The sequence below is a fragment of the Spea bombifrons genome, chromosome 7, assembly GCF_027358695.1.
Source record: "Spea bombifrons isolate aSpeBom1 chromosome 7, aSpeBom1.2.pri, whole genome shotgun sequence".
NCBI classification, from domain to species: Eukaryota; Metazoa; Chordata; class Amphibia; order Anura; family Pelobatidae; genus Spea; species Spea bombifrons.
In genome coordinates, this window is record NC_071093.1 from 44,368,113 (window position 1) to 44,392,143 (window position 24,031).

Sequence of the window (24,031 nt, forward strand, 5' to 3'; positions counted from 1 at the left end):
AATTGTGATTTAACCATGAAAAAGAAACAAATTGTTACAAAATGTAAAGACTTTTTTTTGTTACAAATTAATTTTTTTACTGTTTGGTATATTTTATGCGAGAAATGTGTTTTACGTTTTTATTCTGCGTAGAAACTTACGATATTTATTTAGTGTCTTAAATCCCTTTTAAAATTTACCTTATTTTATTTAAAAAAGAACCAATAAAACATTTCAGCTGCAAAAAAAAAAAGGCCAATAAACACAAAATACTAAAGACGATAAAGGTTATAGCGACATCATCTGGAACTAAAAGGCGATATATTCTATAAAATGAGATATTAAATAAGAAATATTAAAACATTAGCAAAAATAAAATTGTTACAGAGGATTTCTGCGCGAATCCAAGTGAATTCATCATTATTTTGTTATCCGCGTTCTCTGGAATATCAGTTTTTGAACCAAGACGGCCTTTTCCAGATCCAAGGAGGTTCCATGAAGTGGTTGAAAGTCCTCAGAGAACGATGGGGGGGAGGGGCATTTAAATAAAGGGGTCTGTTTCTAAAATTAAATACGGGCCCCTCGCTTAATCCGAGCGGACTCTGATGGTCACATAGCGAGCGGAATATTCTAGCGTCCCTTTTTACTCCGTCTTCCGGCTCGGTGCGGCCGCCGTGTCCTTTGTATATATTTTTTTTCCGGTAATTAAATGAAATTCTGTAATTGATACAATGTTATTCCACGTGTTACCGGTAGATCTCCGCATCGCGCCCTTCACCTCGTCGGGATGTAGGAGGTAACGCGCAGCCGGTGGAACGCGGGAAAGAATCGCCCCCAAATTTGAAGTCCACGGGAATTCTATTCTTCCGCTGAATTTCGAAGTCGATGGCCTGAAGCTCCTTTGGGTCTTAAGGGACGTTTCCAACATCTTGGGTCCGTCCATTGAAGGTCAAGCGGAATCGCGTTGGTGGTAGAGCCGCCGAGGCCAACTTCATCGAGACGGCTTTGACCAAGCAATCCGTTATAGACAACTTGAAATGGGGCGAAACCAGCTTGACTTCCGGATTAACCCTCGAGAGACTCGGCTGGACTCCTGAAGACGACGCGAGCTGAGCCAGAACCAGGCGGGCCGACCAACCTTACCGATAAACTCAACGGCAACTCGACAGAGACTGGAGACTTCTCCATCGATAGCACTGAACAGCATCGTGACTTTTAACGTATAGATATATGTTCAGAGACTGGTGTATTCACTAAACGTGGAGGTGCTGCTGGGTCTCGTTAAGTCGGGAACGAAGCTCAAAGATTCGAGTTCAAGCGAAGGCTCTTCTGGTGACCACAACGGTTATGGGAGAGGTCATCGGAACCACCCTGATAAACCGAGTTAAGGTTCCAGAGTAAAATATCCCACCACTGACACCAACCCCGATAAACTCTAACGGGCTCCTATACTTTTGGACGGACATAGCCTGGGGTAAAAAAAAATAAAATATAAAAATAAAAAAAACACACGTTAGGATTTTTTTAAGCTTTTATCGTCCATGTTTGCATTTCCTTAACCAATGCAATCAGCTGAAACCCACAAGCCTGGTTTTTTTTTCTTTTCTTTCCCCAAAGCAACAGGTATAGCTTTTCATTCCCCCCCCCAAAAAAAGGTGTAAAAGATGAGCCAGGATTGGCTCAGGAGGGGTGAGTTTTTTTTGTTTTGTTGGATGTTTAAGGGTCCGGCTGTGTCTACATCGGCGTCACCCCCTCCCCCACACTTCCGAGGATCGCATCTGACTTTGGCGAGAAGCTTCCAGCTCTGACTCCTTTTGCGGAGGCGGGACGGCGCCGGCCCCGGAGGGCCACCGGACGCGGCGTACCCCTTTGCTGATGGAAGAAACGTCATTAGGAGTGAAGATATGAACAAAAAAAAAACAACAACAAAAGATGGCGAAGCGGTGTGTCTGCATGTAGTGTCTGCCTCGGATTATCTGTCGCCCGGCCTTCGGCTGGAACTCTTCCCACGCAGCAAATCCCAACGTTCATAGCAGGAAGGGGTTGGTGACGTTCATCGCTTGCGCCGCAGTCGGCGGCATGGCGGTGCCGTGGTGGGGCAACGTGGCGGACATGCTCATGTTTAGCCCGAGTCCCGCTGGGTGCGCGGCCGGCAGCGTCGACACGCCTAGGAGCGGCGCGGCTAGAGGCGGCGCAGGGTCGGCCGGCGCGGTCCCCATCGCGTTGAAAGACGCGCTCGCTCCCATCAGAGGGCTGGAGCGCAGCTGGTTGAGTGTGAGAGCCTGGGGCTGGTTCACTTGGAAGGGGTTGACCTGCGGCGCTCCTCCCGATGTGGCGGCTCCTACGGGAAGCAAAAAGCAACAGAAATATTGGATCTGCTGGGTGGATTAAGGCGGATTATACGGGTTTGGTAACCAGAAGCATAAAGCACGGGGGAGGGGGGAGTAGTCCTTGGGCATTAAAGTGCCATTTTTTGGCTGCTACGTTATTTTTATTGCCCGGAGACCTTTCTGTTCTTCCTAAGCCTTTAAACCGTTAAACTTTAAACCGGGTCAATAGCCGGGGTCACCATGATAACGGTCAACACGTGAACACGTCAACTTCATACAGAACAAAGCTTGGAACATGCGGTCCTCGATGGGAATTGTATCCCGATCCCCGATAGCTGCTATGGATGGTGGGATTTGTAGTCCAACAGGACCACACCATTGGGTCAAAAGCAGCAGAAGGATCGGAAAACCAGACTGAAGGGAGATACATTTAAAACCGGTAATTTGTTTAAAAATACATATTTGAGAAAAATATAATTTTTTTCGCTCGATGATGGTTATTGATTTTATTTTATTACGTTTTTAAGACTATGTTTTCTAAAAGTTAGATCGGTGGGACGTGGCATGTTCTGTGCTCCATGTATACAAAAAAAAAATTGGGAAAATACCTGAAAACCTAAAAAAAAAAAAAAAAAAAAAAAGGAGAAATAGGAGCCGGGGAGGAGGGGGCGTCCGGCCCTGTGAGAGGCATTATTATAACGCAGCTCAGAACCCCCTCCCCGCGGTATTCGCGGAATTCCAAATGTAAACAGGTCGCTTCCGATTTTCAGACAGACAGGAAAGAAAGTTTCTCCGGAATTAAGAGCCTCCGGCGCGGTGCCAGAGCCAATCACAGAGTCCTCGGCGAAACTGGAGACCGCCGAGGACCCCAGAACAAGGCTGGATTAACAATGGAAATCCTCCAGGCTAGCGGCCGTAATGTCACCCCCTTTTGGTATTTTATTTAACCCTTAATGCGCCGGAGAGATGCACCGCCCAAGCATTAACAGCTGCAAATGCTGGCTGAACCCCTTTCGGTGCACAGATGGTTAATGGAAGGCTCGTTGTATGACTGGCTCGGCACAGCGAGGGGTTAAGTCTCAGCCATCTCGGTTTCCATCCTGCATCTGAGTCCCCCCCTCCTACTCAATCATCCTCAGGAATTACCGTATATCCCCGAATATATGAGCTCCAGGTCTCTGCGATGTATCCATCAGAGAGTCAGTGATCGGAATTTTACAAAACATACGGTAACGCACATTTGTATTAGGAGTCCGCTGCGGGGTGGGGCGCGATGGCTGCAGGTACTGGGAGTGGGATTTGTGGGCACAGGAGGTCTATGCGATACAAAGTAACCCCATGGCCCCCCGGACCGCTGACTAGGAAAAGGCGCACGTACCGGAAGCCAAGAACGGGTTGAAGGTGGGGGCGGCCGGCGGGGGCATGTGGACCAGCGTGTCCAGGTTCACCAGGGATGCGTTGGGCCCCAGGAAGGACTCCGGCGTCTTACGAGCCGCCGTCGGTTTGGTGCCGCTTGCGTTCTGAGAATCAAACAGATCCGGGCTGGTGGTCCCGCTGCGCATGGACGGGAGCGTGGAGAGGGAATCCGCTGGGGGGAAAAAAACACAAAAAGTCGCCAATTAGGACAACGTGTAGCGCGGGGTTAACGGAGACGTGTGCTTCGCCCTCGCGAAGCCTGATTGGCTGTTGCCATAATACAGTGAGGGTATTAAACATGCATGGGATAGACAGACGGCTCCTGAATCTAAGACGAGACCAACGACTGATTAAGGTTGGAGTCTTTACAGCAGGAGAAACGGGCGACTCGACGGGGGCCGGATGGGGCCGATCTGCCGGGGGAGTCTGTGTTTCTAAAAAGGGGACAGGTGCTGACTGAATTAGGAGTTCTGCTCGATATTCGTGGCCATCCCCAGAGCGAGAAGTCCTGTGTAAACCGCAGGGACATGCGCGACCTCTGACCTCCGGCTAACAAGCTCTTCCTGCCATATGGAGAGCTGCCGTTGATCTGGTGCCAGGGACTCCCCCCCCCCCCACGACGCTATTGCCAGATGTTGCACGAAGGCCCCCCCCAGGCACCTGGGACGCATCATAAATTTACTACCCCATCCTGGAGCAGAACGAACGGGGAATCTGCAGCCCGTCGGCGGAATGTTCGGAATTCTCTCGCTGGACAGCGGCCAAGCCGAGCCGCGCATGTTCAGGGGGGGGGGTTAATACTGTCTGATTTCTGGGCGTTCGCTGGTTAACCCGTCTGGATTCGGGTCGAGGTACCTGATACTTTGGATGAGGTCCGGAGGCTGTCGAATTCCGAGAAGTCGTCCTTGGCGGCCCCGTTGAGGTTACTGAACGGGTCGAACGAAGCCCCCCCTGCGTGACACGGAAAAAATAACGCAAAAATAGGTCAGAGACTCGTTACTGGAAATCAGGAGCTTTCTGCGTGTCGCTGGCACACGCTTCCATCTCCACACGCATGAACATGTGCGTGCGGTTAGTGATGTCACGCGAACTGGAAACGTGGATCACATTACCCAATAAACACGCACATGCGCAGCACCGCGTATCCCTACCTGCAGCACCGCGTTCCCTTTGCTGGGAACGCTTGTCATGTGACACAAAAGCAGCTACCGATAGGCTTGTTGCTACGGAAACTGAAAACGTCCTACCTGCGTTAGATGAAGCGCTCTTGGCGGCAGGAGGTGGCCCCCAGGGGTCCGCGGTGCCATTTGTTCCCCCTGCTGGCGGGGCGGGAGACCAAGGGTCTGTGCTTTTTGGAAGCGGCGGCAGGGCTGACGCGGCGTCGGCCCCCCAGGGATCATTGGGGGCCGCTGTCTTCGTACCTCCTAAACAAACAGCAGAGGTGAGACACTCGGACGTCACAATTTACACACCGGTGCGAGCCACACGCGGCGACCACACGACGACGACACAGCCGAGAACAGCCCGGTATATTTTATGTTTTTGCTCTTCAGAGCTTTTACAAGGAGGTCGGTGAATAAATTATTTTACAAAACTGCAAAAAAGACCCCAAATCTCTATAATACTTGTGTCAGTCCAGCTGAATCCTACAGAAAAAACCTTAACATTTTAACTTTTTTTTGTGCTGTATTGACAGCTAATATTTTAATTGGCCGCATTATAAAGCAGACGCAGTTAATGGGGCATTTAATATACTTATTGGGGTATTTAATGTATTTAATGGGGTATTTAATGTATTTAATGGGGTATTTAATGTATACCCCCCCCCCGGACCGCCTGCAGACCGCGGGCGACGGATCGAACCCCCCACCTACTTACCGAAAGACTGCCAGGGGTCGAGCGAGGCCGGCGGGGAGGCAGCCGCTCCCCACGGGTCGGGGTGGCTATTAGATGCCGTCGCTGGTGTTGGTGCCGCCGCCGCTCCGGCCAACCAAGGCTCTGATTTCTGGGGTCCGGAAGCCGCTGCCGCTGGGAGAGCGTCTATGAGGTCCATGAGAGACGTCTTCTGCTGCAAACGAGAGAAAACAAACGGGGGTTCGTACCGGAACCAGGAGATAAAGAAGGGGGTCCTCGGATAAAAAAGGGGGTCCTCGGATAAAGAAGGGGGGTCCTTGTATATAAAAGGGGGTCCTCGGATAAAGAAGGGGGTCGCCGACGAGGAGCTGAAGAAAGAGAGATAATGCCGTATCGGCTGGAAAAAATGGAGACTCTGACTACTTGGTCTGCCAAGAAGAGACCGCTGAGGGCCCGCGAGCTTCTTCAACACATTAGATGTTTGGTCTAGCAGAGGACTATGTATCATTCGTCGCGGGGCTGGGTTGTTACGTTGTATCTATTAAGAGACAGAGGGCCGGCGCGTGGGGGGGGGGAGTATTGGGGGTGCGTAAGAGGCGTCGCTCACCGCTTTCTTCTTCGGCACTTTTATGGTATCTTTTCGGCTTTCCTCGAGGGCCATTTGTAGCCGCAGGTCATCTCCTCGCCGGATGCGCTCCTCCTGCGGCGACACAAAAAAGAGTAGGTTGAAGGGGGGCTCACCGGATCGCGGGCGTCCGTCACCGAAGAAGTGGTGGACGCGGCTCCCCTCTACTCGGCAGAGCAAGTGGAACAAAAGCTTTAAAAAACGCAGTATGTTTCCTTCCCGGCGGTCGGGGTCCTGGTTATATTATTTATCTATTGTGAAGGGATTTGGGGGGAAATCCACGACATTGAGGTTGATACTGGTTTCCATGGCGACGGCTCCCCGCACTCACCTGCTCTGCCACCTCTCGGCTCATTGCCAGGGCCAGCTGAAGCTGCAGCTCCTCCTCGCCGCTGGTCTGAGGCCGGGCCTGCTCCAGCTCGGAAGAGACCCTCGGAGACGTGGCTGAAGGAACGAGAAAAAAAGGCATTTCAGGTCACGCAGCTGATTCATGGGAGCTTCCCCCCGGACCCCCGCGCAGAGAGGCGGCCCCCCACCACCCACCCTCCGAGACCAAATAATCCGGGAGATTCCAAAAAACACAACTTTTATCACTAGAATCAGATTAAAAATACATTTTCTAAAATATTCTGTTTTTTCTTTTTTTTTGCCCCATAATATAAATGTTTTCAGGCAGCTGCATATCAGCCGTTTGTATGATTCTCGCTCTGTTATCTGACCCCCGATCTACTAAACCCCCGACTCCTTATCATACTGCCTGTGGGGAACAATAGAATGGCTCAGTCTTATTCACCCTGACTAGTAGACATCTATGGAGGAACGGACTTCATTAGCATCGCCATAAAGCATCAGCTCAGTGTGGTGTTTGAGCCTGAAATTCTCCCAAAATATCACATGACTGACAGCAACGGCGGCTCCTGCGCTGGGGGGGGTTATTACTGTATACAGCAATATAACAGTGTGGTAGATGAGTGGAACAGCCTCCCAGCAGAAGTGGTAGAGGGTAATACAGTGAGGGTATTAAACACGCATGGGATAGACATACGGCTCCTGAATCTAAGACGAGACCAACGGCTGATTAAGGTTTGAGTCTTTACAGCAGGAGAAACGGGCAGATTCTGTGTTTTTACGTTAAATGTGTCGCCCGGCGGCTGCCGTCGCGTTGCAGTGGCTGCCGGACACCCAGAGAATGTCTTATTAGACCATCTTTACACCCCCCCCCTCGGCTTCCCTCCTGCATGTGCCCCGGGGGCAGGAAGCAGGGGGGGGTCGGGGCAGATTTATTGGATACACAGAAGTCTCATTCCCGGAATTCCTGCGATCCCAAAACACAAAGGATTTGGTGTCAAGTTTGCAAAATCCCAGCGATGACCCCACGTTTCTAAAACTGGCTTCCCTTCGGGGCGGCGGAAGAACTTTCAGCGATTATCTGTATTTCTTACTAACTACATAGAACCCGCCGGCAGATCGGCCCCATCCGGCCCCCGTCTAGTCGCCCGTTTCTCCTGCTGTAACGACTCAAACCTTAATCAGTCGTTGGTCTCGTCTTAGATTCAGGAGCCGTATGTCTATCCCATGCATGTTTAATCCCCTCGCTGTATTACCCTCTACCGCCAATAACGGCGGGACCGCGCGGGGTAACGGCGGGACTGCGCGGGGTAACGGCGGGACAGTGCGGGGTAACGGCGGGACTGCGCGGGGTAGCGGCGGGACTGCGCGGGGTAACGGCGGGACTGCGCGGGGTAACGGCGGGACAGTGCGGGGTAACGGCGGGACTGCGCGGGGTAGCGGCGGGACTGCGCGGGGTAACGGCGGGACTGCGCGGGGTAACGGCGGGACAGTGCGGGGTAACGGCGGGACAGTGCGGGGTAACGGCGGGACTGCGCGGGGTAACGGCGGGCCGGCGCAGTCTTAGTGAATGCGTCCTTTATAGAGGGCTGTAGTGAGAAGCAGCCGCGCCGCTCACAATGTCAGCGCTTCCTACAATCAGCTGTTATTCCCAAATTCCGCTCGCGAGCGTCACGTCTCCTCTCATGAAGAGCTCGTCTGTTTATCGCAGGAGGAAGAAAACGGGGAGGAAAAAGAGTCGGACGGCCCCATTCCTTAACAAAACAAAAAAAAGGCTCTGTGAGGCTGCAGCTTCCGCCGCACGCTGTGAACAAGCAACAGAAAGAACTTCACCGGCCGGGGCGTCGCGAGACAGAAACAGAGCTGAAACTGCTGGGTCTGAACTATAGAACTGCACAGATACACCCCCAATGTACAGCGCCGCGCAGTATGACGGCGATATATACATAACAACAACACGTTGTACAGCGCTGCGGTATACAATGGCGATATACCAATAATAACACACGTACAGCACTGTGGTATGCGATGGCGATATATAAACAATAACACACATTGTACAGCGCTGCGGAGTATGACGGCGATATATAAATAACAACACGCGTTGTACAGCGCTGTGGTATACGATGGCGATATATAAATAATAATAATAATAATAATAACACGTTGTACAGCGCTGCGGTATGCGATGGCGATATATCGAGCATTTGCCTCTTTCCCTGCACCCAGCGGCACGGAAACAGGCTGGCTGGGAGCTGCAGCTTCTCCTAAAGGTTATTTTTTTCAGCAGGTTAAGATACGCGTAATAAATAAAGGTACTCTATGTTGGGATGTATGTATGGCTCATTATATATATACACACTGGATGTATATATAACGGCAGTCCGGGGGCGGGGAACGCTGCGTTCTATGTTGGGATGTATGTATGGCTCATTATATATATATACACACTGGATGTATATATAACGGCAGTCCGGGGGTGTTGGGGGGGGTGGCACGCTGCATTCTATTTTGCATTTCAAAAAGAATCTAAATGAGATTTTCGGGGAGGGATAACGACCAGGAAAGGAGGACAGGAAACGGGTTTCTTACACCCCCTCGCCCTATATATACGGACCCCCCCCATAACAACTTATAAGGACCCCCTACAGAGATGTAAATCGCCATCTGTTTGTGAACAGCGCCTTCTCCAGCCAGCCCCTCACACTACGACCTTTGACCTTGCAGAGGATCATGGGAAATGTAGTTCACAAAAAACAGCTAAAGATTTATTTTTTGGGGGGGGGCGACCTGTCCTTGTTCTTCCCAAACAGAGATCGTTATAGTGCCGTATTCACTAAGGAGCGTTCCATTAACGGTGTGATAGTAATTATTAGACACGCGCTAACTAAACGGCGCATTCGGGACGGAAAAAAAGATGAGAAGCCCCGGAGCGGCCGCACAGCTGAAAAGGCTTGGGCGAGGGGGGGGGGATGGGAAACCCAGCTGTCCTAAACACATCTGTACGTCTTTAAGAAAAAGAAATGGGGGGGGGCAGAGTTCTCTTACTGTGGGGAGACCAGTAAAAAAAAATGGGTGGACCAGTAGAAAAAAAAAAAGTCACCAAATTACAAAAATACAGCCAAAAAAATAAAAATAAAAAGTTTTTCCGGAGACCATAACTACCCCATCACTCAACCCAACCCCCCCAAGGGGATGATAAAACTCTATACTTACAGCCATGATAGGACGCTGGTGATCCACCGGACTTCCCGTAGTCTTGCTCGGAGTAGCTGGTGGACAGGTTGGGTTGGCTAGATCCTCGGCCAAACGAGATCTGGTTGTTGCTCCCCACCCCGGTGGCCACCTGGGCCATTCTCTCTTTGGTTTTGAGAGCCTGGGCCCTCTCGCCCTTCAGCCTCTCGTCATCCTTCAGGAGACCCACCAGCTGCTTCGATTTCTCCCGCACGTTGATGCCCTGGTCCTTGCCGTCGCGGTCGATGTACTGGAAGTCCTTCAGCGTCTGTATGGCGAAAATGTTCTCCTTGCACTGGTGGGACACCCGCTCCGAGCCCGTCTTGATGAGATAATCCAACAAAGTCAGCGCTTTGTAAACGTGCCTCCAGTTCTTCCCGTGGTCGTTCAGCCTCTTCCAGATCATGCTCATTATCTCTGAAAAGGCCACCACGTTGTACGTCAAGTCGGCGATCTCCGTCATCAGGGAGCTGGAGGGACCCCACGGGTCGTTGGAGGTGGCCTCCCGCACCTTTATCTCCGCCTCGGAGTAATTGTTGACGATGTTCTTCATCTGTCTCCTTATGGATGAGGTCGTCATTTTTGTACCAATTAAAACCCAAGAAAGAAAAGTCTCGATGTCCGCCCAATTAAAACGCGGTCGGAGATATCAGCTACGATCCAGAGCCCAGCTGTCCATGGGTTACGATGTTCACAGACCGATCCTCCGGCCGGAATCCGCGCGTCGACGAGGAACGAGTGGCGGTCAGCAAGGCTCCGACTACGAGCATCTCCTCAACTCTCCTGCATTTCCCAACTCCACGAGCTAGAAGAGAAAACAAGACCAATCAGAACCCGGAAATGAACCCCGATCGCTCGCGTGGAGGTCCCACCAACAGTTGTGGTGGGACAGCATTGGATCCTGAAGCTACCTCACCCAGGAGACGCAACGAGGAGAAGACAACCACAGACACCGGACACCAACATCCAGCCGTTCAGATTTATTTAGAGGAGGAAACCAAGTAGAGAAAACGTCCCAAAAAATTCTACATTTTTTTTTCTTCTTCTACATCGAGGAACCTGAAAATTCCCTAAAATAGATAAATTTCAACTTTTTGAACTTTTTTGGCTACTATCCTTTTTAATGAAAACGTTGTTTTTTTTATATGTTTAAGGGGACATCGGCTCATCCTACAACGAAACAAATGAGTTGGGTCGATATCCAGAAGTCCAAACCCTTCCCATGGGTTGAGGAACCTTCTGGATCTGGATCGGATGGTGGAAAGGACATCCCAGCTTTTAATGTTCCAGTTTTCTAAAAAAACGGGGTAAAAAAAAAACCACAAACCACACAGATCCCCAAGGCAGCTACAAGGAAGCCCCTCAGAGTAAGAAGTGATCTACAAACCCGAGGTCAGGAGGAGAAGACGAAGGACGGCAGAAACGACGGTCCGTAACGCTGCAGATTAATGCATTTCCTCCGTTCCGCGGCCACTCGTTTGCCAGCAGTTTAGCAGCCAAAGCCCCCAATTTCTGGAAGCGTTTCCCAGTGCTGCGGACCACCCTTCCTGTCCCGATCCTGAAACTACTCTGGAAGCTGCTGCTGGTGGGGGGGGGGGCAGCCCTACATTAACATATCAAAAGCAGAGGAAGACAAGGAGTGGGGGGAGAAAGGCCAAAGAGACAATGGGGGCAGCCCGGGCAGAGAAAACACCCCTGTGTGCCTTTGACTCCTCGGTCTCTTTACTGGCCGGCTATTTAAATATTAATTAGACGCTGATTGTCTGCGGTCCGCTCCCCCTCCACACACTAACCGTGCCTTTCACTCCTTAGCGGACCTCTCCCCCCTCTCCTCCTCCTGTAAGTTAAATGAATATACTATCAGAATGGGGGGGTAGGGAGTGCTCCAGGTATTAGGGCGACAGGGAGGCCCCCTCGATCCCCAGATGGGGGCTGTTAATCACTATACAAGATTCTACACCCCCCTGTTTAGCAAGCATTCTTAAAGGGTTAATATTGGGCATGCTACAATTGAAAACTCTGCATCAACTGGAAGGCCATCCCATATATCCACTACTCTTTGCACCGTGCATTTTTTTTGCAACCTGAGCTCTTATTTGTGTTTGAACTCACTTTACATCATCGCGCATGCTGTTGATTTCTCTGTGTGGATTGAGACAGAGAAACAGATGCCTTATGATGTCATAACTCCTTAGAGCATTTAACCTTCATACCAGATACTTATCTGGGGGAAAGTATTTGGCCGTCTCTAATCTACATCTTCTTGGTAGTTACATTATAAATCGGTGCAGACGGCCGTCTGGGCGTGCAACAGCAGTAAAAAGTCCTATGATGACATCATAGTTCCAGATAATTCCAAATTAATATGTTAAAGGAATAAGTATCTCGAGGTCTTCTTCTCTTCCACATTTTTGAACACAAACAGGGCAACCAATAAGAAACTGAGATTAGTCGAGAAAGAACCAATCGGGAAGCAAAAGAATATTTAGTGGGACCTTCTGCAAAAGAGAAGAGGAAATCTCCTTTTATAGGTATAAGGGGCGGGGTCTTCATTGGCCAATCAGAACACCAGCAACAATTTAAATTTTGGACAGGGGATCCAGAAAACACAGCCAGGGATTCAGGGAAGTCAGCCCCCTGGGCAACTACCCCCCCCCCCCAAGAAAATGACTTCTACTGGGCTACAGAACCTCCAGGCGCTCTATAGATCAGAGTAACGATGATAAATGTAAAGTAACGCACTTGGGAGAACAAGAGGCCAGAATCTAACACTAGAGGGTCAGAGGCTGAGATGGAATGGAAGAAAGTTATGGAAGGGTGGTAGATAAGTGGAACGGCCTCCCAGCAGAAGTGGTAGAGGGTAATACAGTGAGGGTGTTAAACATGCATGGGATAGACATACGGCTCCTGAATCTAAGACGAGACCAACGACTGATTAAGGTTTGAGTCTTTACAGCAGGAGAAACGGGCGACTAGACGGGGGCCGGATGGGGCCGATCTGCAGACAGATACTAAAAGGCACCCATTAACTTCCATTATTGTCTTTAGGGTAATTAAATTTCCCAATTTACTTAGCAAGTGAAGGTCGAGTAAATAAATACACAAAGAGCCAAGATCTTCGGCAATAAAATCCAATAAAGATATAAAAGAGTTATTGGGGGGGGAAGGAAGTTTTACTTTACTGAGAGGGTAGTAGATAAGCAGAACAGCCTCCCAGTGGAGCTGGTAGAGGCTAATATAGGGAATGTATTTAAGCATGCATGGGATAGACATACGGCTCCTGAATCTAAGAAAAGACGAAGGACTCTTTGGAAGCCCCAGGCAGCTCAATAAAGACGGCCGGAATTGATGATTATTTTTCAGGATTGATGAATTTGCGGGAAACCCCCCCAGAATGGATTCAAAAGCCATGAATTTGCCGCACTGTAAGAAAACAGGTAATGCTAAGGAATCTACGTAAGCCCCCCGTGTCTCTTCTTTACGTTCTGCCGTAAAGCAGTGAGCGCTGTGAGCCCCGGGAGCAGGGGGCGGAGTCATCATATCACATGACCGACCACAATGGGGAGCTGAAAACGTAAATGTATTTTAAGGACACGGAACAGAAATGAGCGTTTCACACACTCACACGCTCACACACACGCACGCACGCTCACACAGGCACGCTCACACACACGCACGCTCACACTCACACACACGCTCACACACACACGCTCACACTCACTCGCACCCTCACACGCACGCTCACACTCACTCGCACCCTCACACGCACGCTCACACTCACACACTAAAAAAAATTATAATAATAAAATAAAGAAATTTTGAAATTTATAAATAAAATAAAAAATAAAATACATAAAATGCTTATAAAATCTGACATTAATATTTAAAACGATTCCGCAGAAACTTTTTCTGGGGGTGATGCGTTTACAGATATTTAATATAAACTTTTTATTACAAAAAAGGATATGAAATGTGTGATCATAGCTGCCAACAGTCCCAAACCGCTCCATACATTCTTTAAAGTGGCCGCTATGTCCTGTCTTTACATTTCAGGCACTCAGAGATTCTAAAGCTGAAGCCGCGCATGCACCAAAGGGAGGGGCCTAAGCAATCTGGGCGTGGCCCAGGTGGGGCAAATATATGTGGCCCCCGCCGTTACTTTGCCCTTTGTGTGTAAATGGCCGGACGTGCAGGTGAAAACAGGATCGCCCCGCGCGGCTCGACTCGCTTTCAACTCCAGCTTGAGTTTTTTTCCTGCGTTTGTCTCCAGGCTTCTTTGAACTGCCGTGCGGAATTCCGATACACCGCGGCTCGCGCTCTAAATGTTACCAGTTTTACTTCCCTGCTTCTAGATAAAAAGGAGATCTGGGAAGATATATTTACAAAAAAGTGGAACAGCCTCCCAGCAGAAGTGGTTGAGGGTGTTTCTTTGTGGTCTGGCTCAATACAGATCAGCTTCTTCTTTCAAAAGAAATTGTACCAGAATACAGCAGCAATCTATAGATATTTGTACAGCGCTGCAGAATATGACGGCGCTATAAAAAACAAATAATAGTAATATTAATTACTGAAAAACAAAAAAGTTTCTCTTCTAGGCAAATTAACCAAACTGAACAAGAATGTAGAATTTTCGTGCGCATAAAACAGGACTGTCCTGGATATCTCAGGACAGTCATCAGTTATATATTTATAACGGCTCTTCTTTTCAGTTTCAACATATTTAAAATCTGTGTATTTTTGCCTAAACTTGTATTTTTTTCGTGGCCCCCCCGGCCCCCGATCAGCGGAGCGGGGGATTGGTTGGAGGCTCCCAGACGCTGCCCCCTCCCCCTCCCCTAACGTTTTTATTAATGTTTGCGAGTAATTTAATTACGAAAACTTCCACTTCTGGTTTCCATGACGTCATTGCTGGTTGCTAAGCGACAGGCTGCATCCTCGCGCACAGAGTTCAGAGGGTGAAATACACCGCAGCCCGCCGGAAATCCCACGCCACCGATTCGCTGCCGGACCGCCGCCAAATTCCCATTTAAAAATTACGAGATTTTGGTCTTTTGGGGGTTTTTCCCCCCACTATTTTGGTTTCTAGAAAAATATTCATATCCGAGCAGCCCAGTGGCCAATGGCCTCCACTGCCCCCCCCCCCCATTAAAAGCCCTTCTGCAGAGAGGGGACTCGGGCCGGGGGCTACTTGCCTTTCTTTAAAGCTGCCGTTCCACTGGGACAAAATGATTCAACATTAAAAACAAAATAATATATATATTTATGTAATAAAACCCCTCTTCATGTGTAGAGCGTGGGGTCGGCCATCCGGTCCGCTAGAGCCACATAATTATTCCTCCCCATCCATTGTACAGGGCTGCGGTATATGATGGCGCTATATCACACAATAATTTTGATGCTGCTGCCGATTGGTTCCCTGATTATAGAGCGTCCGTGGAAGCGTCCGTCACCCCGGCCACGCATCGCTTCCGCAAACGCTTCCAAAAACTACCTGCTTCGTTCTTTTTTTAAGGCAAATTCTGACTTTTACTATCTAAAAGTTTTTAAAAGCCTGAAAAAAAATACATTTTCTACGATCCAGCCTCAAAACAGGCCAGAAAAGCAGCAAAGGAACTTTTAAGACACTTTTTTTTGTTTCTATGGAAACAGCCCAGCTTTGTGCGGGACAGTCCCGATTTTGCCACTCTATCCCGCTGTCGGATCCCGGTTTCGTTCTCTGGCGTCTGGGACATCGGAGAACGCATACTGCGCAGAACTGTGCGCATGCACATTACCTCCCAGGCCCCGCCCCCTCAGCACCCTGATTCGCCAGGGGCAGAAGCTGGGCGGGGTTTATAAACTTCCTACCGGTTCCATATATATATATATACATATATACGCAAAACCCTTCCTGACGCCATAAATGGAATTTTAACAATTCCCTAAATAAATAAAACAAGAAGAAAAAAAATCCCTGGGGAGTGGGAAGTCCCCCCCCCCGCAGACCCCAAAGACGAGTGGAAATTTCCAGCGTGGGTCATGTGATTATGTCGGGGAAAGTTGTTTATTATATAAGAGACATGTATACACACACGGCTTTTTCCAGAGCACGCTAACAATCCCGTGTGCAGAACATACGGCATGTTTAAACTGCCGGGGGGGGGGTGGAATTATTCATCCAGCGGGAATCAGCGGGGGCCGGATCGCCGTTACACCAGCCGGGCGCTAACCTGGGCCGCGGGGGCCACATGCTGCGCAATAAGATACAAAAAAATCAGTTTTCTATAAGAGACAATGTATATAAAAAGTGTCCGTTCTATCGCTTTCACCTAAACGCTCGATAACGTCTCAAAGCGCTCGTTACTATAAATAGAATAAAGTGTTACTGTTACATAAATGTATACTATATATAAAATATTAATATTAAATGATTGCATGCTCTTCAGGCTAGACTGACTCAGTGCCTATATACTGTATATATATAGGGGGGTGTGTGTGTATATATATATATATTATACATTATATATATATATATATATAATATACCGTATATCATTATAAATATATATAATATATATAATTATATAATATATACATAATTATGTACCAGATATATTATATAATATATATATATATATATATATATATACATATATACACACACACCTATATATATATACAGTATACAGGCGCTGGGTCGGTCTAGCCCGAAGAGCATGCAATCATTTCTAAGACATTATTCCATCTTTTACTATTATTATTTTTCTTTCTTATTTCTCACCAATTTGCCCTAAAACAGGGTCCGCACCGTTTCCTTTGCCCGCCCAGACGCACAATTTTTAGTAAAACTTAATCCGCGCACCAAAACTCTTTCCCCGGACCCTTTCGGGGCGCGGGCTTGGAGAGCGAGTTGGGAAGAGGTTTCTTGAGTGGGGAAAGGTCACTTGCGAGAGTCTGGAAAGCCGCAGCCAGCGAGCCAAGAAGGCTCATTGTCGATATTTCTAAAAATAACCACCGACTGTAAATTCCTGATTTTATCTAAAATATCGGAGCCCCGCAGCTGGTGAGCGGGTCACGGCTTGAAGGTGGGATTTTAGGGACTAATGAGACCTCACTTCCTTTACTACGAAATTCCACAGAGGCCGAATCGGATTTAACCCCATACACGCCGGCTTTTAATGATTTCCTGCTGTAGCAAAACCATTTGAAACATAAATTACATAAAATAAGACAGATATAATTATTAACAAATATATATATATATAAATTGTTTCATATAATAAAATAAAAAGATATAAAAATGCTATGATAAATTAAATATATATATATTTAATTTATGGATAAAACTAATTATACAGCAAAATAAAAAATATATAATTTATTTAAAAAATATAAAATTAATATATATAAATGTATATATAAATTGTTTAATATAACAGAATAAAAATATATAATCTATACAAATAGATTCTGTAGTAAATGAAATATATATTTTTTTTTGATAAAACAAATTATATAGTAAAATAAAAAATATAATTTATAAAAATATCAAATTAGAAATATATATATATATATACACAAATTATTTTCTAAAAAAGTTTTCCTTTTCAGTTTTTCAACCCATTCTTACATATTATGATGACAAAATCTTCCTTATTGCTTGGTGGTATATATATATGGAACAGCCTCCCAGCAGAAGTGGTAGAGGGTAATACAGTGAGGGATTTAAACATGCATGGGATAGACATACGGCTCCTGAATCTAAGACGAGACCAACGACTGATTAACGTTTGAGTCTTTACAGCAGGAGAAACGGGCGACTAGATGGGGGCCGGATAGGGCCGGTCAGCCGGAAGATTCTATGATTCTAGGATATCCCCCCCCCCAGGGCATTACTGCATTATTCAAGCTTCGACCAGGACGATGCACAAAAGCTATTTCACTGCTGAGAATGACCTGCTTGAGTTCAGGTGAAAATGGTAAAAAGGAAAATCACGCTCCATCACTCGTAAAATATTTAGGCGGCCAAAAAAAGTAAACAAAAAAACAAACAGAAAGCAGGTTTTTCTGGATATCCTCTTAAGGCGGCGGTTAAAAAAAATAATATCCCCAAATCGCAAAGACAGGTGAACAGCGGCCTGGACCCCCCAACAATCACAACGGGTGCAAACATGGGGGGGGGATACAGTGCGAGAAATATAAGTGATCACCATGGAAACCAATGGTCCAGAATTACACATTATAGATCAGCCCTTGGTTTACAGTCTGTGCTGGGAGGCCAAAGCGACCCGGCGCATGGAGGGTTAACTACTTAAAAAGACAGGCGGGGGCAACAAGACAGACTTTGTTCTGACAATGAGGCGGAGGGGTGGGGGGCACTTTATCCATAATACCCCCCTCCCCCAGAAATCCACCCCAGGAACAAAGGGGGCAGGAAGAGGCTCCATATCAGCTAATGTGACGTCAAATATAACTTGGCTGGGCTCTTACAGCCACACTTATTGCCCCGGCCTGTGTGGGGGTCCCAGGGCCTCACTTGCCCCCTTTAAGGGAGTCGGGGGGGGTTTCCGGGTGAGTAGGTGGGGGGCTGATTTAGTTTCTGGGGCACATGAGGCCGGGGGGGGTCCAGGGAGCCCCCTTCAGAGAGTTGGGTGAGAGGGGCTGGCGGTAGCCGCAGGGAGCCCACAGGAGGAAGGGAATAAATAAATACGGGACGCGCGGAGGGACAGGCCGCGGACCCGGGGAGGCCTCGCTCTTTAGTCATTCCTCATGCAGCAGGCCCCGGGAGGCAGCATGCGAGGCCCGGGCCCGAACCCCAATACACCCGCCAAAGGGAGGGACGCACTCACCCCACTGGGCTGCCGGCTCTCTGCGGTGAGGCTCCTCCGGGACGGGACTCCGGTCAGGGTATCTAGCGGGGGCAGGGAGGCAGATCCTCTCCCCCCACCCCTCCCAGCTCGGGGTGAGAGCGCAGAGGGGAGGCTCTGGGGCCAGCGGGGGCAGCGGGATCGGGTGTCTGTGGAGCGGCAGAGCGCTGGCGGGGAGATGTGAGCCGGGCTGGGGAGGAGAGGAGGGCGAAGGGAGGAGAGAAGGGAGGGAGGCAGCGAAACCAGAGCAGGGAGGGGGAGAGCAGAAAGGGAGGGGAAGCAGTGCATGGAGAGGGTGAGTGACACTGACTGGCACCCACTCACACTTGGCATAGGGGATTGGCACCCACTCACACTCGGCATAGGGGACTGGCACCCACTCACACTCGGCATAGGGGACTGGCACCCACTCACACTCCGCACAGGTGACTGGCACCCACTCACACTCCGCACAGGGGACTGGCATCCACTCACACTAAGTGCAAGGAGACTAACACACGGTACAAGGCGCTGGCACCCACTAACTCTCAGTACAGGGGACCGGTGCCCACTCACACTCAGTACAAGAATGCTAACACATAGTACAAGGGACTGGCAGCCACTCACACTCAGTACAAGGGATTGACACTAACTCACACTCAGTACAGGGGACTGGTGCCCACTCACACTCCGAACAAGGGTCTGCTACACAGAGTCAGTACAGGGGACACTGTGGGTAGGATACTGAGTGGAGTAGGGGTGCTGAGTTTGAACTCACACTGGTGTCTGGGTGTAGGGTAGAGAGGGTTATAGCTGCCCTCCCTGGGGTATCTGTCACCCTCGGGTGAGCCTCGTGCTGCCCCCTCCGTCTATTGCCCCATCACCAAGTTCTCTCCCCACAAACACCAGGCTCTCTCCTTATCGCTTTGTGCCATTTTATGTAATCGGGAAGTGTGAGTGTGAGTGCGCGTTCTCCGGCCTAGACCGGCAGATTTGAGTGGGTGAAGTTTTCGAATGGTAGCGCCCGGCCCTCTCGGCTTATCTCGCCGGCGCAGGCAGCGCGTGGAACCAACTGGCGGGAGCCGAGCCGCATGGTGACAGGATAACGAGCCGCGGGGACCGGGGCCGACGCGTTCCACACACCGGGGGGGGGCAGAAAAATTATTATTTCACAGGAAGAATCACAGAAGACCGGAATCTAACACCAGAGGATCAGAGGCTGAGATGGAATGGGAGGAACTTTACTGAGAGGGTGGTAGATAAGTGGAACAGCCTCCCAGCAGAGGTGGTAGAGGGTAATACAGTGAGGGTATTAAACATGCATGGGATAGGCATACGGCTCCTGACGTACGACTGATTAAGGTTTGAGTCTTTACAGCAGGAGAAACAGGACGGGGGCCGAATGGGGCCGATCCGTTGACAGGTTGCGTGTTGCTGTTAGATGGGTAAGCAGGTACGAGGCCCGTGTGTTACCTGGCGCTCGCTTGGATCACGCGGTACGTTGGCAGCTTCGCCCGGCGGCGCGGTGATTACCCGGCAGCAGCTGCGCCTTAATAACTCGGCTGCCTGGCAGAGATCCGCCGGGAGCTCAGCCTGCGATTGGATCCGATCTCCCCGCGGTAATCCCCATCTGCCAGCAGATCCCTCGGCAAGGTTATTCTGTATTATCCGAGCGCGTCGCAGGCTGATACCCCGGCGGCCCCCGGCAATCAATCTAATAACCCCAAACAATCTTCAGAGACCCCCCAACCGTCTCCCTCTACCATCTACACCAATCCACAGGAATAACTACTACTTTCTATTTACTACAAACCTGAAAGTTCTCATTAAGAATCGTCTTCTCCTCCTAGAAACGTTTATAGGGAGATCGGCCCCATCCGGCCCCCGTCTAGTCGCCCCCTCTCTCCTGCTTAATCAGCCGTTGGTCTCGTCTTAGATTCAGGAGCCGTATGTCTATCCCATGCGTGTTTAATACCCTCACTGTATTACCCTCTACCACTTCTGCTGGGAGGCTGTACCATTTATCTACCACCCTCACTATAACGTAAAAAAAACAGATAAGCAAAGGAGTAGGAATAAAGTCACAACTTGTTTAGTTGTTTTACTTTACTGAGAATGAGATTTAAGTGGAACAGCCTCCCAGCAGAAGTGGTAGCGGGTCATACAGTGAGGGATAGACGTATGGCTCTTCTATATTTCTATGAGCCTACGGTGAGAGCGAGCACTATTTAACAGTTTAACAAAGGGGTAACTTTTACCCCGGTCTGGGTGTGAATGGGCACATATCTAATTTGATATCAGAGCATCCCAACTGGTTCCTTTGTCCCTGCTATATCACATCCGGAATCCCTGCTTGAACACAGGTGACTCCGTTCGGAATATCTTAACTTTCTCGCAAATCACGGACCTTCATTAGAAGCATTCGATCATTACGCGCTGTGATAGGCTATTAAGGGGTTAATGTGTGGACTTCCTGAGCGGTACGCACTCACACGCGTTTACATACTAACCCTGTGATGGTAATTCGGTGTATGAAGCATCGATCCGCCTAATCTTGCCAGATATATACCTTTAAACCCCGATGACATCATCAAAACAAATAATGACCTCATCCCATCGATGGACTCATCAAAGCAGTGAGTGGCCTTGTGGAGACGTCCCCTGGGTGGCCTTGGCAGATTGCCTTGGCTACCCATTAACCGTCCCTCTGCGTCCTCCGGGGGGGTAATAATAATACCCGAAATATTGATCGGGGCGTCTGCTTTGCACCAATCCCACAAGTAAAACTGCCGTGGCCCAGGAAGCCGCCATACAGTGTAGCGCAGTACAACGCTTTGCCCCCTGGGATCTTTCTAAATGAGGTAACCCTGAGAAGCTTGAAATATTAACCCTATAATAGCCCTTGGTGCGGATGCAGCGACTTGCCAAATGTGTTACCCAGATGGGTCTGATATTGGCCGGTGGAAACCTTGACTTGTCATTATTATGCCTCCTAACTGTCCTGCTTTCCACAGGACAGTCCCGATTTTGCCACTTTATCCGGCTGTCACGCCCGCCCCCGGAAATGCGGACAGAGGTTAGCGTGGGATAACAGGATAGAGAGGCAAAATTGGGCCATAGATGCTGCTTCCCAGCCAATGTAAGAATGAAGCTTTGATCCATACACGGCCTACAGGAAGGCAACCAACAGGTTAATCCGCCCCCCCTGCATTCCCCTTAATACCCAGCAGGGGGTCGTTTCGCAGCACCCCCACGCCGGGGATTGTTCGTGTGAACATGTGCCGGTTTCTTGATACAATGTATTCGCTCTGATCCCAGCTGGGCCGATGTTCCGCTCTCTCTCTCTCTTTTCTCTCTCTAATGAATGGTCCCGCTGCCCGTGGCTTCCGCTGCCCGTGGCTTCCGCCAGATTAGCCAGATGCCCAATTAGGCCCGGAGTCTCCCCCGCCTGGCTCGCTGCCCAGCCTTATCTAAGGAGCAGAACGTCGGCGGCCAGGAACCCGTCGCGTAACCCTGGGAAGTGGCTCATTCTTTCGCTCTCTCTTCCTTCCTGACACCCTCTTCCCCGACGCGTCCGAAGCTGACTCAGCGCCTCCATCTGCGTTGGCAGCGACAGCATATTGAGAGCCTAAAACACAGCGAGTGGGACCCCGCCGGGCAGAACCGGCGCGTGGGAATATCCTCCGCTTCACTCCGAGTCACCGCCGCCTGGAATGTCTTCAGGGAATGCGGAAAATCCCCCCCGACGCACTTCATTTACTAGAACCCTTACGGGGGGGGGTTAAAGATGCCTGTGAGGGGCTCCCGGTTCTCTCTCTATGCACGTCGTGCCGGCAGATTATATATCCGTCATCCTCGCAGCCCCGGAGCGGTTTTAAAGGATAAATGCAATGGGGGGGGGGTTATTGCTCCTCTGGCACTGAAAGGGTTAAAATGTTTTCCTACCTACTCCTCGTCCGCATTCCGGGGTTCTAGAATTTCTATTCATCCCACTTCTGGCCCGAGGATGTCCGGCGCCTCGCCCTCCGGAACCTTGGGCAACATCTACAGGGTGACCACCCGCAGAGGAGATCTTTCTACAAAGACGCAGCACCCGGTGCAGGAACAAAAGAGGAACCCAGTTACATGTATCATGTATGACATCATACGACAGGACATATATGTATTTCCTCATCTTTCCCTTGACTTCATTTCCGTCTTTGCTCATTCACATTTTCGTTCTCCTTTCTCTCTATATTTCTCCTCTCCTTTTTCTCTTTTCTCTCCTTTTTCTCTTTTCTCTCTTCCTGCCTTTCTTTCTTTCCACTTCAGGGTGGAGTAGAGCACCACCATGGACCATGGGCAGAAGATCTTTACCCAGAGGTCCACCAACATGGACCATGGCCAGAAGATCTTTACCCAGAGGTCCACCACCATGGACCATGGGCAGAAGGTCTTTACCCAGAGGTCCACCACCATAGACCATGGGCAGAAGGTCTTTACCCAGAGGTCCACCACCATGGACCATGGCCAGAAGGTAGACCCTTTCAGTAGTCTTTACCCTTCGTCAGAGGCTTCACATGCGTCATGGTGTTCATGGGAATCGACGCGACGTTCTCATCGCAAGAAGCGTCCGGAAACAAAGTTTGGCGAGTGACGGGGGTCCCAGGGGATGGTTCCCAAAAAGTACAAAAGCCACAAGCTATTTTCGAATAACGCCACGGGAAGAAAAACTGAGTCTTTCTCAACCCAACCCCACCAAACACACCGCGCAGGTTCCTCACTAATCCTGTCCCTGAGGTTCATTCCAGAAGCCGAAGAACTCGTTTCGTAAACCGGGGGATTTTTGAAATTTTTTGTTTCTAAAGCGCTTCGACTCGTCTTCGATGAGGTTGGGGGGTGGGAATGGCTGGAGAATTTGTGAAGAACTCCGCAGAAATAAAAAAAAAAGAGCGTGAGGAGGAATTTAGAGAAATGAGAAAAAAAAGAGATGCGCGCTTTGGTAGAAGAAAGAGAAGAAGTTAGATTCATGGAGGAGAAAGAAGGGTGAAGGGGAGAAAGAAGGGTGAAGGGGAGAAAGACGCAAGGAAGAAGAGGACATTGTCGGGAAGGGAAGAGTGTGGAGCACGGCATACGAGGAAGGAAAAGTAGGAACTTCGAGAGGTTTTGGGGAAAAGCTAGAGAGAAAATGTTTGGAAATATCGGCCTGGTCTGGAGTGAGAAGAAGCATGAATGGTGGACGTCAGAGCGGGAGAGAGAACGGACTCACCGTGTTCGGCAGGCACCGCGGGGTAGACATGGCAGATGTCTCTATCTATAGCCCCTGAGCTCCAGCTTCACATGTTTTCGGCAGGGACAGCTGCTTCCAACTTGTCACGCGACGTCACGGAAGCCCTCGAAGCCGGGGACGTCCGGCGCTCACCTGCAGCTCTCCGATATTC

General features: G+C 49.5%; 1 protein-coding gene across 2 annotated transcripts; it reads right to left on the reverse strand.

Moving 5' to 3' along the window:
* Positions 1-1,492: 1,492 nt before the first annotated feature.
* EPN2 (epsin 2) lies at positions 1,493-23,998 on the reverse strand. Of its 2 annotated transcripts, none has more exons than XM_053471722.1 (9): positions 23,860-23,998; positions 9,769-10,591; positions 6,536-6,648; positions 6,187-6,279; positions 5,604-5,793; positions 4,973-5,149; positions 4,581-4,676; positions 3,688-3,897; positions 1,493-2,320 (listed from the first exon to the last, which is right to left on the reverse strand). In XM_053471722.1, the coding sequence occupies exons 2-9, from the start codon at positions 10,364-10,366 to the stop codon at positions 2,007-2,009; spliced, it is 1,791 nt and encodes a 596-aa protein (XP_053327697.1). In that variant the 5' UTR covers positions 10,367-10,591; positions 23,860-23,998; the 3' UTR covers positions 1,493-2,006. The 2 variants fall into 2 exon arrangements, with proteins under 2 accessions (XP_053327697.1, XP_053327696.1); XM_053471721.1 differs by lacking the exon at positions 23,860-23,998 and adding an exon at positions 18,615-18,835.
* Between the last annotated feature and the right edge of the window lie 33 nt (positions 23,999-24,031).